Below are 15484 nucleotides of genomic sequence, written 5' to 3' on the forward strand. Positions count from 1 at the left end.
GAAAAAAAACCTACAGAACAACCAGAAATCAATGAACAAAATGGAAATAAGTACATACATATCAGTAATTATCAATACTTTATATCTAAATGGATTAAATGTTTCAATCAAATGACAGAATGGCTGAATGAATATAAAAAAATAACCCATACATATGCTGCCTGCAGGTTGATCTAAAGACACACAAACTGAAAGTAAGGGGATGGAGAAAGTATTCCATACAAAATCAGTGGTAGCAATACTTTTATCAGACTAAACAGACTTTCAAACATAGACTATAACAAAAAACAAAGAGGGATATTACATAATGAAGAAAGGATTAATCTAGGAAGATATAACAATTGGAAATACCTATGTACCCAACATAGGAACACCTAAATACACAAAGCAAATACTAACAAAGATAAAGGGAGAAATTGACAATAACACAATAACAGTAGGGAACACTAACAACTTCACTTACATTAACTGATAGATCATCTAGACAGAAGATCAATACAGAAACACTAGCCTTAAACAACAAATTAAATGGTGGATATCCCATCAAAAAGCAACAGAATACACATTCCAGTACACATGTGACATTGTCCAGGAGAGATCAATCACATCTTAGGCCAGAAAACAACTCTAGGTAAATTTAAGATGACCGAAATCATATCAACCATTTCTTCTTATCACAATAAAATCACCACAAGGAAAGAAAATTGTAAGAAAAACAGAAATATGTGTATGTGGAGGCTAGACAATATGTTACTAAACAACCAATGGGTCACTGAAGAAATCAAACTAAAACTCTCTGGAGACAAAAGAAAATGGAAACACAATGATCCAAAATATACGGGAAGCAACTTTTCTAAGAGGGAACTTAAAAGAAGTTCTAAGAGGGAAGTTTACAGCAACAGAAGCTTACATCAGGGAACAAAATTCTCAAATAAACCACCTAATCTATACCCAAAGGAACTAGAAAAAGAACAAACAAACTCAGAGTTAGTAGAAGGAAAGAAGTCGTACAGATCAGAGCAGAATAAATGGAACAAAGACTAAAAAAAGTTGGAAAATATCAATGAAAATAAGATCTGATTCTTTGAAAAGATAAACAAAATTGAAAAATCTTTAGCCAGGCTCATCAAGAAAGAGAGGGCCCAAATAAAATCAGAAGTGAAAAAGAAGTTATAATCAACACCATAAAAATACAAAAGATCATAAAAGATTATGATGAACAATTATATCCCAATAAAATATACAAGCTAGGAGAAACATACATTCCTAGAAAAGTATAAGCTCCCAAGACTGAATTGAGAAGAAGATAAAAGACGAAAAAAGAAATTACCAAAGTAATGAAATTTAATCAACAGGACCAGAAGTCTTTACTGATGAATACTACCAATATTTAAAGAAGACTTACTACCTATCCATCTCAAACAATTCAAAAATATCAAAGAGGAAGGAAGGGTCTTCCAAACTCATTCTAGGAGACCAGAATCACCCTGAAACAAGACAAAAACACCACTCAAAAAAGGAAATTACAGGTCATTATCAATGCCGGACACAGATGTAAATATCCTCAAAATATTAGAAGTCAGAATTTGACAATACTTTATAAGGATCATACACCATGATGAGGTGGGATTTGTCTGAAAAGTATGTTTCAGTACCTGCGAAGAAATCAATATGATACATATTAACAGTGTGAAAAATAGAAATCATACAATCATCTCAATCAATGTAGAAAAAGGTGTTGACAAAGTTCAATATCTATTTACAATAAACACCCTCCTATGGCTTACTCATATTGATGTTTGGCAGAATTCAATACAATTCTGTAAAGCATTTATCCCTCAATAAAAAAAAATAAATTATAAAGTAAAGAAAGAAAAAAAAAAACTCTCCACAAAGTAGGTGACAGGGGAAGCATACCCCAACATAATAAATGTCATATGTGATAAACTTACAGGCAACATCATAGTTAATGGTGAAAAGCTGAAAGCATTTCCTCTAAGAAAAGGAATAAAACAAGGATGCCCCATCCCACTACTTCTATTGAATACAGTTTTGGAAGTCGTTTTGAAGAGGCAGAGAAACCAGAGATAAAAGTGCCAACATTTGTTGGATCATGGAGAAAGCAAGGGAGTTAAAAAAAAAATCTATTTCTGCTTCGTTTACTACACTAAAACCTTTGACTATCTGGATCACAACAAACTGGAAAATTCTTATAGATATGGGAGTACCAGACCACCTTACCTGTCTCCTGAGAAAGTTAAATGCAGGTCAAGAAGCACCAGTTAGAATGAACATGGAAGAATTGACTGGTTCCAAATTGGGAAAGGAGTTTGACAAGACTGTATACTGTCACCTTGCTTATTTAACTTAAATGCAGAGTACATCACACAAAACACTAGACTGGATGAATCACAAGCTAGAATCAAGATTGCTGGAAGAAATATCAACAACCTCAGATATGAAGATGATACCACTTTAATAGCAGAAAGTGAAGATGAACTAAAGAGCCTCTGGATGAGGGTGAAAGAGGTGAGTGAGCTGGCTTGAAACTCAGCATTCAAAAAACAAAGAACATGGCATCTGGTCCCATCACTTCATGGCAAATAGAAGGGGAAAAAGTGGAAGCAGTGACAGATTTTCTTCTCTTGGGCTCTAAAATTACTGAAGATGGTGACTGCAATCATGAAATTAAGACGTACGCTCCTTGGAAGAAAGGCTATGGCAAATCTAGACTAGTATTCAAAAAGCAGAGGTATCACTTTGCTGACAAAAGTCCATATAGTCAAGGCTATGGCTTTTCCAGTAGTTATGTACAGACATGAGAGTTGTACCATAAAGAAGGCTGAGTACAATTTAATGCTTTTAAACTGTGGTGATGTTCACAGAAGACTCTTGAGAGTTCCTGGGACAGCATGGAGATCAAAACAATCAATCCTAAAGAAAATCAACCCTGAATATTCATTGGAAGGACTGATGCTGAAGCTCCAATACTTTGGCCACCTGATGAAAAGAAGTGACTCACTGGAAAAGACCCTGAGGCTGTACAGACACAAAGCAAATGGATAAGGGTGCAACAGAGGATGAGATGGTGATAGCATCACTGACTCAAGGGACATGAATTAGAGCAAACTCCAGGAGACAGTGGAGAACAGAGGAGCCTGGTGAGCTACAGTTCAGGAGAGAGCAAAGAGTCAGACATAACTTAGTAACTGAACACTGGAATTCCTAGCCATAACAGTCAGACAAGTAAAGAAATGAACTGTCTCCAACTTGGAAACGAAGATGTAAAACTGTTTGCAGATGACATGATATTATATAGAGAAAACCCTAAAAATGCTCCCACATTTATTAGAACTAATAAATGAATTCAATAAGATTTCAGGATACAAAATTAATAATCACAAGTCATGTTTCTACAAACCAACAATGAACTAACAGAAAGAGAAATTAAGGATCAATCTCATTTACAATTGCATCAAAAAGAATGCATTACCTAGGAATAACTCTAACAAATGAGATACAAGACTTAAAATCACAAACTGTAAGACATTAATGAAATAAATTTAAAACAACACAAAAAATTGGAAAGATATACCATGGTAACAAATTGGAAGAATTAATACTGTTAAAATGACCATATTTCCCAAGGCAATGTACAGATTCAACGTAAACCCTATTAAAATACCAATGGCATTTACGGAACTAGAACAAATAATTCTAAAATTGGTATGAAACATAAAAGTTTTTGAGATCGATGATGGTCTTTTCTCAAAATAATCTTGAGAAAGATGTTTAAAATCATAATGCCTGATTTCAAACTATATGACAAAGAGCTACAGTAATCAAAACACTATGGAGGTGGCACAAAAGCAGACACATATATCACTACAACAGAAGAGACAGCCCAGAAATAAACCTGTACTTACATGGTCAATTAATGTACAACAAAGGATGCATAAATATAAAATAGCAAAAAGATAGCTTCTTCAATAAATGGTGTTGGGAAAACTGGACAGCTAAAGGGAAAAGAAAAAAACTTATTTGCTTTTTCATACCATATACAAAAACAAATTCAAAATGAATTAAGAATTTAAATATTTAAGATTCCAAACCAAAAAACTCCTAGAGAAAACAGGTATTATGATCTTTGACTTAAATTTTAGAATATTATTACTAGTTTGATCTGGCTGTTTAGGCAAAAATAAATAAATAAATAAACAAATGAGACTGCAAGAAACTAAAACTTTTTTGGACATGTAGATTCTTGGCAAAACGAAAAGGCAGTTTACTGAATGGGAGAAGATATTTGTAAATGATATACCCAATAAAAGGTTAGTATCCAAAATACAAAATGGAATCATATAACTTATCACAAACAAACAAACAACCCAACCAAAAATGGGCAGACAACTTGAATGGACATTTTTCTAAAAAACATACTGATGGCCAAAAAATACATAAAAAGATGCTCAACATCACGAATCTTCAGGAAAATGCAAATCAAAACCACAATCAATATCACCACACCTCTACCAGAATGGCTATCATTAAAAACACAACTAATAACAAATGGTAAAGATGTGGACAGTGAAAAAGTTGGCTTAAAGCTCAACATTCATAAAACTAATATCATGGCATCCAGTTCCATCACTTCATGGCAAATAGATGGGGAAACAGTGTATGACTTTATTTTTCTGAGCTCCAAAATCACTGCAGATGGTGATTGCAGCCAGGAAATTAAAAGACGCTTACTCCTTGGAAGAAAAGCAATGACCAACCTAGACAGCATATTAAAAGCAGAGACATTACTTTATCAACAAAGGTTCATCTGGTCAAGGCTATGGTTTTTCCAGTAGTCATGTATGGATGTGAGTTGGATTATAAAAAAAAGCTGACTGCCAAAGAATTGATGCTTTTGAACTGTGGTGTTGGAGAAGACTCTTGAGAGTCCCTTGGACTGGAAGGAGATCTAACTAGTCCATCCTAAAGGAAATCAGTCCTAAGTATTCATTGGAAGGACTGATGTTGAAGCTGAAATTCCAATACTTTGGCCACCTGATGTGAAGGGCTGACTCACTGGAAAAGACCCTGATGCTGGGAAAGATTGAAGGGAGGAGGAGAAGGGGATGACAGAGGATGACATGGTTGGATGGCATCACCAACTCAATGGACATGAGTTTGAGTAGACTTTGGGAGTTGGTGATGGACAGGGAGGCCTGGCACGCTGCATTCCATGGGGTTGCACAAAGTCGGACACGACTGAGCGAGTGAACTGAACTAAACTGAAGGATGATGAGGAAAGGGAACCTTCAAGGCATTGTTGTCTGGATTATAAATTATAAGCTGGTAGAAGCCACTACAGAAAACAGTATGTGAAATCCTAAAAAAATTAAAAATGACCCAGCAATTTCACTTCTGGATATTTAATCAAAGGAAATACAGACACTAATACAAAAGATGCAGGCACTCAAATGTTCACTGCAGTAGTATTAACAGTAATCAAGAAAAGGAAGCAACCTAAGTGTTCATCCACAGTCAAATGGATAACTAAAATGTGGTCACACACAATGGAATATTATTTAGCCATTAAAAATATTTAATTTTGCCATTTGTGACAACATGGACAATCTAAAATATTCTGCTAAATGAAAGAATTCACAGCAAGACAAATGTGACATAATAGCAAATGTAGAACCTAAAAAATAAAACTAACAAATTCAGATAAAGACAAGAAACATGTGGTTTCCAGAAAGGAATTTGGTGGGAAGCAGATATAGGGTATTAAGAGGTAAAATTTCAAGTTATCTAATGAATTAGAGGGACAAAATGTACAGCATCTGGAATACAGTCAATAATATAAATCAGCTTGTATAACAAAGTTTACTAGACTTATTGTGGTGATCATTTTATAATGTATGGATGTGTAAATTCATTATATAATATACCTGAAGCTAACATTGTACAGTGTAATACTGTACACTGACTATATTTCAATTAAAATACAAAATGAAAAAACATCATTAAGGTCTGGTGCAATGTCAAGCAGCCTAATAGCTCTGTAGAGAGGCAAGACAGGACAAAATAAATATTTGACAATAATGTTCATTATAATCACATATATTAAACATTATACTGGAGGTTCTAGCCAATGCAATCAGGCAAGAAAAGGAACTAAACAATCATCCATGTTTAATGAGCACCAAGATCATTTGTAGCACCATGATCATTTATGTAGAACATCAGTTGGCACCTACAATGAAACCACTAGAGCTAGTAAGTATTTTTATCCATATAAGATATATGATGAATATTAAAAATTGATTTCCTTTATCCCAACATAAAATAATTGGAATTTAAAATACAAACTACAGTACATTAGATTATGAAATATATAGGAATAAATCTAGCAAAAGATGTGTAAAAGCTTCAAATTATATAAGTATATGATAAGAAAAATTAAGAAGACAATAAATAGAGGTATTTGGTTAATGAGTTGGAAGATCCAATATAATCAAGAGATAAATTCTGCCTAAAATGACCTATACAGTCAATACAATTCCCATCAAAATCTCAGCAAAATTTCCTGGCAAACATTGACAACATGGTTTTAAAATATATATAGAAATATAAATGTAAATATAGATTAACCAAAACAACTCTGAAACAGAAAAACAAACTTGGAAAAATAAAATTACTGATTTAAAGAATTATTAAATGTATAATCAAGATAAGACAAACAGGTCAAAAAACAGAAAAAAGGAGTAAAGTTAGACTAATGAAACTCATTTTTGACAAAGAAGCTAAGATAAATCTCTTATCTTAAAAGTTTTTGATAACTCTGCAACAAATAATTTGAGTAAAAATGCAGGTAATGTCAAATCTAAAAGAAAAGAATATAGATTATACTAAGAAACACATTAAAATGAATTGAAAAGCTTTTATATTAAAACATAATTCAAATAGACAATTTGAAACAGCTGCACTGGAATTCAAAAAGCCAATTTAGAATAGCTGCACTGGAAATACCAACAATTCAAGCTGCTCTTCCATTAAGATGTTTCAAGCAGCCTGTGGTATTACCATTCCTACCATCAGTGGTCATGTTTAATGGGTATGCCCAGTGCCAGAATTTGATTGAGACTAAAGCCAGTGGAGACACAGTAAATGTCATCAGGTGAAAATTTAGAAGAAACCTGGCACATTCTGTTGCTACACCCAAAAGAATGAAATTAGAATATTCACTAACACCATACACAAAAATAAACTCAAAACGGATCAAAGGCCTAAATGTAAGGCCAGATGTTATAAGACCTTAAGAAGAAAATATAGCCAGAACACTCTTTGACATAAATCACAACTATATCTTTTTTTGATCTACCTCCTAGAGTAATGAAAAGAAAAAGGACCTAATTAAACGTAAAAGCTTCTGCACAGCAAAAGAAACCATAAACAAAAAGGGGGAATGTATTTGCAAATGAGACAGAAAAGGAATTAGTCTCCAAAATTTACAAACAGTCCCTTCAGCTCAGTCAGAAAAACACACAGCCCCATCAAAAATAAGCAGAAGATCTAAATAGACATGTCTCCAAAGGCATACAGATGGCCAAAAAGCATATGAAAAGATACTAGTTCTATTTTTAGTTTTTTAAGGAATCTCCATATTATTCTCCATAGTGGTTGTACCATTCCATTGCCATAACAGTGTAGAAGGGTTCCCTTTTTTTCTCCACACCTTCTCCAGCATTGGTTGTTTGTCGACTTTTTGATTTTGACCATTTTGACCAGTATGAGGTGATACAAAATTGTGGTTTTGATTTGCCTTTCTCTGATCATTGGTGCAGAATAACATGGAGATTCCTTAAAAAACTAAAAATAGAACTACTATATATGACCTAGTAACCCCCCTCCTGGCCATGTATCCAGAGAAAACTATAATCCAAAAGGATACACACACTCCAGTGTTCATTGCAGCATTATTCACAGGAGCCAAAACATGGAAGCAATTTAAATGTCCACTGATAGATGAATGGATAAAGATGTGGTACATATATACAACAGAAAAATACTCAGCCATGAAAAATGAAATAATGCCATTTGTAGCAACATAGATCACCTGGATAGAGATTATCACACTAAGTCAGATAGAAAAGACAAATATTATATGATATCACTCATATGTAGAATACAATTAAAAAAGAAAACAAATGAACTTATTCACAAAACAGAAACAGACTTACAGATATGGAAAGAAAACTTATGATTACAAAAGAGGAAATGTGAGGGGGTAGAGGAATAAATCAGAAGCTTGTGATAACACACAGAAAACACCACTATATATATGATAGATAACCAATAAGGACCTACTGTATAGTACAGTAAACTCTACTCAGTATTCTGTGATAACCTACATGAGAAAAGAATCTAAAATGGAATGAATACATCTATAACTGAATCACTTTTCTGTACACCTGAACCTAAATCAACTACGTGCTAGGCTTACTCGCTCAGTCACGCCCGACTCTGTGACCTCACGGACTGTAGCCCACCAGGCTGTTCTGTCCATGGAGATTCTCCAGGCAAGAACACTGGAGTGAACTGCCATACTCTCCTCCAGGGGATTTTCCCAACCTAGGGATCAAACTCAGGTATCCTGCACTGCATTCCAATAAAAAAGGTGTGAAAAATTAAATATTAGAGAATAATAATTATAGTAAATTCAAGTAAGCTGAGATTGCCATATGAACAACGAGTCACTAACAATACAAAAATGTACATGTAATAAGTCTAGAGGGCTTCCCTAGGGGTCATGAAAGAGTCAGACATGACTTAGCAACTAAACAGCAACAACACAATGATATAATAAAAGATTAATATATTTAAATTTCAATATTTAAAAAATTTTATAGCAGTATATACCAGTATAACCAAACTATGTAGATCTTACACTTACATACGTTTGTCAACAAGAAATTACCTACAATAATTATTTAGATTATTTTAGATAACATTTATTGACATAGTTGTCAATGTTGTTTTGTTATTAAAAAAGCAATCTACAAAATCTGTAAGGAATAATAACACGAATGTATGTATTCATTCAAATATATAAACATTCATAGAAGTATTATACAATGTGTAAGAATACAGTTGTGTGTGTATGTATACCAATAAATAAATATGGTGGTGATGGAATTACAAATGAATTTTATTTCTCTTTATATTGATTTATACTGTAAATCATAAAATATTACATATTATTTAAAGTTCAAAACAAGTATTCTGAGAAGATTAACTGGTGGGGAAAAACTGCGAACTTGCTTCAAAATTCTAATTCTTATAAAGACAATCAGTTATATAATTTTTTTCTATAGGAATTACAAGTGTAGTTTATGGTGTGAGATAAAGTCAAAAGTAGTTTTATCAAATAATAGGGAAGTACTTTTTATATTACAGCCACAATGTAATACAACCAAAATACAATAACAATTTTATACATTTCACTTTGTATAATACAAATCATTTGGGGTAACTGTTCTATTTCCATCTCACAAAGTGAACTACATTCAAAAATGAAAACTGTCAAAAGCACATCCTCAATCAGCCCCAATCAGAGGTTAAATGTCACCCTACCTTCCTGTCAGTCTCTTCTCTGCTTTTACGCCGTTGTTCCTCTATCCTAGCTTCTCTTTTAACATCTTCTCCAATCCTTGTCAGAAGTAACATCTCTTTTGTCTTCCATTCCTAAAGAGCACCATGTTACCATATTCAGTGTGCCTACACAATTAACCTCTGTATTTTGTCCACTACCAAAAAGCAAGTTATTTAGAACAAGTCAAGAGCCTAACAGAAATCAGACCAAGCATAAGTATTAGTTTGGTTAAAAAGTAATTGCAGTTCTGTGAATTTTAAACCATTAAAAATAGGCTTAAGCACATCTTTATTAATCAAAATAGGTACTGTTATAATCAACACATTTTGCCACTGAGAAATAAGTTTGCTTACTCCTGTAGCATAAAAATCTGTGCTTCATGCTTTGAGATTCACTGAACTCTTGGAAAGCATTTTATGCTTCCTGATGGTCGTGGAAGTGCTTTCCAAACAAAAACTTGTCAAGATGCCTGAAGAAGTGGTAGTCAGTTGGTGAGAGGTCAGTTGAATACGGCAGATGAGGCAAAACTTCCAATTCATTCAACTTTTGAAGCACTAGTTGTATGATGTGTGATTGGGCATTGTCAAGAAGTGGACACATTTTCATGACCAGTGCCAGCTGCAGGCATTGCAGCTTTCCACTCATCTCATTGATTTGCTGAGCATACTTCTCAGATATAATGGATCTGATGCGGATTCAGAAAGCTATAGTGGGTTAAGCTGATAGCAGATGACCAAATAGTGACCGTGACATTTTACTGGTGCAAGTTTGCTTTAGGAAGTATTTTGGAGCTTTTTCTTGGTCTGACATCTGAGCTGGTCATCTCATTGCCAGTTGTCACATAAAATCGACTTTTCACCACACATCACAATTTGATTGAGAAATGGTTCACTGTTGTGTAGAATAAGATGACACTTCAATGATTTTTTAATTTGCAGTCAGCACATTAGGTATCCACATAAGAAGCTTTTTCACCTTTCCAATTTACTTCAAAAGCTGAATGACCATAGAATAGACAAAGTTAAGTTCTTTGGCAACTTCTCAGGTAGTTCTTCCAAGATCAGCTGCGATGGAAGATCAGCTTCGATGATCTCAATTGGTTGGTGTCAGCTTTCAAAGGCCAGCCTCTCGTTTCCTTTGCAAAACTGGAACAGCCACTGCACTACAGGTTCATTAGCAGTTCCTTGGCCAAATGCATCATTGATGTTGTGAGTTGTCTCCACTGCTTTACAACCCGTTTTGAAGTTGAATAAGAAAAGTGTTCAAATTTGCTTTTTGTCTAACATCATTTCTGTTTGCTGTTTTTGTTCAGTAGCCAAGTCATGTCTGACTCTTCATGATCCCATAGACTGCAGCATGTTAGGCTTCCCTGTCCTTCACCCTCTCCCAGAGCTTGCCAATGATCATGTATTGTATTGGTGATTCCATCTCATCCCCTGTCACCTTATTCTTCTGCCAAAAATATTTCTCAGCATCAGAGTGTTTTCCAATGAGTCAGCTGTTCAAATTAGGTGGCCAAGGTATTGGAGCTTCAGCATCAATCATTCTAATGAATATTTAGGGTTGATTTCCTTTAAGATTGATTGGTTTGTTTTCCTTCCTGTCCAAGGGACTCTCGAGAGTCACCTCTAGCACCAGAGTTTGAAAGCATTAATTCCTCAGCATTCTCCCTTCTTTATTGTCCAGCTCTCACAACTGTACCTGACTACTGGGAAGGCCATAGCCTTAACTATATGGACCTTTGTTTGCAAAGGGATGTTTTTGCTTTTTAACACACTGTCTAGGTTTGTCATAGCTTTCCTGCCAAGAAGCAGTTCAGTCAGTTTAGTCGCTCAATTGAGTACAACTTTTGTGACCAAATGGACTGCAGCATGACAGGCTTCCCTGTCCATCACCAACTCCTGAAATTTGCTCAAACTCATGTCTATTGAGTTGATGATGCCATCCAATCATCTTATCCTCTGTTGTACCCTTCTTGTCCAGCATCAAGGTCTCTTTCAATGAATCAGTTCTTTGCATCAGGTGGCCAAAGTATTGGGGTTTCAGCTTCAGCATCCATCCTTCCAATGAATATTAAGCTGCCCATCATGCTTTCCTTTAGGATTGACTGATTTCCTTTAGGTTTGATTGATTTGAACTCCATGCAGTCCAAGGGACTCTCAAGAGTCTTCTCCAACACCACAGTTCAAAAGCATCAATTCTTTGGTGCTCAGCTTTCTTTATAGTCCAACTCTCACATCCATACATGACTACTGGAAAACCATAGCTTTGACTAAATGGACCTTTGTTGGCAAAGTAGTGTCTCTGCTTTTTAATATGCTGTCTAGGTTGGTCCTAGCTTTTCTTCCAAGGAGCAATCATCTTTTAATTTCATGGCTACAGTCACCATCTGCAGTGATTTTGGAGCCCCCTCCCCCCAAAAAAGGTCTGTCACTGTTTTCACTGTTTCTCCATCTATTTTGCCATGAGTGCTGGGACCAGATGCCATGATCTTAGGTTTTCTGAATGTTGAGTTTTAAGCCAACTTTTTCACTCTCTTCTTTCACTTTCATCAAGAGGCTCTTCAGTTCTTTGATTTCTGCCATAAGGGTGATGTCATCTGCATATCTGAGGCTACTGATATTTCTCCTGGCAATCTTGATTTCAACTTGTGTTTCATCCAGCCCAGCATTTTTCATGATGTACTCTGCATAGAAGTTAAATAAGCAGGGTGACAATATACACCCTTGACGTACTCCTTTCCTTATTTGGAACCAGCAAATTATGATCCAGCAAATGTTGACATTTAGATATCTAGTCCTTTGCCTTTTCTAAACCCAGTTTAAACATCTGGAAGTTCTCGGTTCATGTAATACTGAAGCCTAGCACGCAGGAATTTGAGCAGAGCCTTATTAGCATGAGTACAACTATCTGGTGACTTGAACATTCTTTACTACTGCCCTTCTTGGGAATTGGGATTAGGATTGATCTCTTTCAATCATTTCCCTAGTCTAAAATAAATTAAATAAACAGCAAGTAATAAGTCATTAGCAAAAAAAAAAAAAAATGAAAGGAAGAAATTTACATTTAAATGATATATAACATAACCATATTTACTTAAGAATGCATTCCAACATCAAATAGCAACATTCAGCAATGCAAAGTTGCAATTACTTTTGCACTAACCTAATAAAATCATTCATTGGCTCTAGAATGGGCTTTCTTTACTGCACTCTTATTAGGAATGTACTAAATCTAAATTTAAAATGTTTTCCTCTCCACATTGAGGGCTATAATGGAGTGAAACAGTATCTAGTAACTTTCCCAATCATCACTTTAAGAGCAGATACTGGCTCATATGCACAGTGTGTGGTGTCATCTTTAAGTAACAACTTATGATTACAGCTGTGGAGAAACATCAATGTGGGGTAAAATGTTTAGACCTGACATTACCTGAAGAAGCATGATGGACAGCTCAACTTATTTACAAATGAATAACTGTACATAGTTTTTCTCTATTTTAAATTTGCTGTCTCTCACCTCTTCAATTTTTCTACGAAGACTAAGTTTTCTTCTTGTGTGTTCTCGCTGTCGTCTTTCTTCTCTATCCATTCGGAGCAGGCATTGCTCTTCAGCTGTGTGCTCAAGATGTTCTAACTCCTTCCTTATCATGTCCAGATATCTAAGTAAAAGCAAATGTAAGTCATGGTGAACTAAGAGTTTTGCTTACAATGACATCATCTACTTTGATATTCCAAAACTACCTCCTTGCTTGCTTTATTTCTTGAGCTTTTATATATATATATGTTATTGTAGCCAACAAAGGATAAATGTGGGGCATTTTATTAAAAACATTTTGCAGAGTACATATTCACAATAGGTTTAAGAATATGTGTTTGTAAAGAAGGTTGAAATAACTGAAACAGTGACTTCAAATTTGGAAAATGATTTAGATTTTCTAAGAAAAGATGTATGCTGATTCCCTTGTAATTTAAAAGGCCTTGAACACATCTTCTATGTATAGTCTGGGTCTCTGGTATATCTCTGTACTACAGAATTACTATGGAACATAGCAGTCAGGAAATGCAGCTTAATTCCACAGCTTAATGAAGGAGGAGGGAAAAAAATAAAATATATTTTCACTTCCTAAGTGATGGTCTTGACCATGGAAAGGTAATAATTGAACATGAGTAGATGGCATCCAAAGAGCTTGCCCCTTCATGGATCACTGCCTTGTCATGATGGAGGGGCTTGCATAACTCAGTGAAGCTATGAGCCATGCCATGTAGGGCCACCTAAAATGGACAGATCATAGTGGAGAGTTCTGACAAAATGTGATCTACTGGAGGAGGCACTGGCAAACCACTCCAGTATACTAGCCATGAGAACTCCAAGAACTGTACAAAATGACCAAAAAATATGACACCAAAAGATGAGCTCCCCGTGTTGGAAGGTGACCAATATGCTACTGGGGAAGAGAGGAGGACAACTACTAATAGTTCCAGAAAGAAAGCAGCTAGGCCAAAGCAAAGCTCGGTTGTGGATGTGTCTGGTGATGAAAGTAAACTCCAATGTTGTAAAGAAAAGTATTGGATAGGAACCTGGAATGTCAGGTCCATGAATCAAGGTAAATTAGATATGGTCAAGCAGGAGATGGCAAAAGTGAACACTGACATCTTAGGAGTCAGTGAACTGAAATGGAAAGGAATGGGTGAATTTAATTCAGATGACCATTATTTCTATTACTGAGGGAAAGAATGCCATAGAAAAAAATGGAGTAGCCCTCATAATCAACAAAAGGGTATGATATGCAATACTTGGATGCAGGCTTAAAAACGACAGAATGATCTTGGTTTGTTTTCAAGGCAAACCATTCAACATCACAGTAATCCAAGTCTATGCCCCAACCACTGATGCCAAATAAACTGAAGTTGACCAGTTCTATGAAGACTTAGAAGACCTCCTAGAATTAACACCCCTCCTCCAAAAGATATTATGTTCATTATAGGGGATTGGAATGCAAAAGTAGGAAGACAAAAGATTCCTGGAATAATGGGCAAGTTTGGCCTTAGAATACAAAATGAAGCAGAGCAAAGGCTAACAGAATTCTATCAAGAGAACACACTGGTCATAGCAACCACCCTTTTTTAACAACACAAGAGATGACCTTAGACATGGACATTACCAATGGTCAACACTGAAATCAGATTGATTATATTCTTTGGAGCCAATAATGAAAAAGCTGTATTCAATCAGCAAAAACAAGAACTGAAGCTGACTGTGGCTCAGATCATCAGTCTCGATTACAGAATGTAGGGAAACAACTAGGCCAGTCAAGAACAACTTAAATTACATCCGCTATGAATATACAGTGGAGGTAATGAATATATTCAAGGGATTAGATCTAGCAACCAGAGTTCCTGAGGAACTAGGGACAGAGATCTGTAATACAGTACAGAAGGCAGAGAACAAAACCATGCCAAGGAAAAGAAATGCAAGAAGGCAAAGTGGTTATCTGAGAAGGCTTTACACAAAGCTGAGGAAAGAAGAGAAGCAAAAAGCAAGGGAGAAATGGCAAAGGTATACCCAACTAAATGCAGAGTACCAGAGAATAGCAAGGAAAGACAAGAAGGCATTCGTCAATGAGCAATGCAAAGAAATAGAGAAAAACAATAGAAAGAGTTTAAGACTAGAAGAGCTCTTCAAGAAAACTGGAAATTATCAAAGGAACATTTCATCTAAAGATGGGCACAAAAAAGGACAGAAACAGTAAAGACATAACAGAAGCAGAAGAGATCAAGAAGAGATGGAAAGAATACACAGAAGAACTGTACAAAAAGATCTTCATGACCCAGA

The 15484-nt window shown here is 35.3% G+C and overlaps 1 protein-coding gene across 1 annotated transcript in view; it reads right to left on the reverse strand.

Moving 5' to 3' along the window:
- Positions 1–15484, reverse strand: part of FSIP2 (fibrous sheath interacting protein 2) — a 141922-nt gene that overhangs the window by 113331 nt on the left and 13107 nt on the right. Inside the window, exons 6-7 of the mRNA XM_052652838.1 lie at positions 13169–13310; positions 9631–9741 (exon numbers count right to left, since the gene is read on the reverse strand). Of these exons, the coding sequence (XP_052508798.1) occupies positions 9631–9741; positions 13169–13310 (253 nt within the window). The remainder of the gene's footprint in view (positions 1–9630; positions 9742–13168; positions 13311–15484) is intronic.

This window comes from Budorcas taxicolor, chromosome 2 (genome assembly GCF_023091745.1).
Source record: "Budorcas taxicolor isolate Tak-1 chromosome 2, Takin1.1, whole genome shotgun sequence".
Classification (NCBI taxonomy): Eukaryota; Metazoa; Chordata; class Mammalia; order Artiodactyla; family Bovidae; genus Budorcas; species Budorcas taxicolor.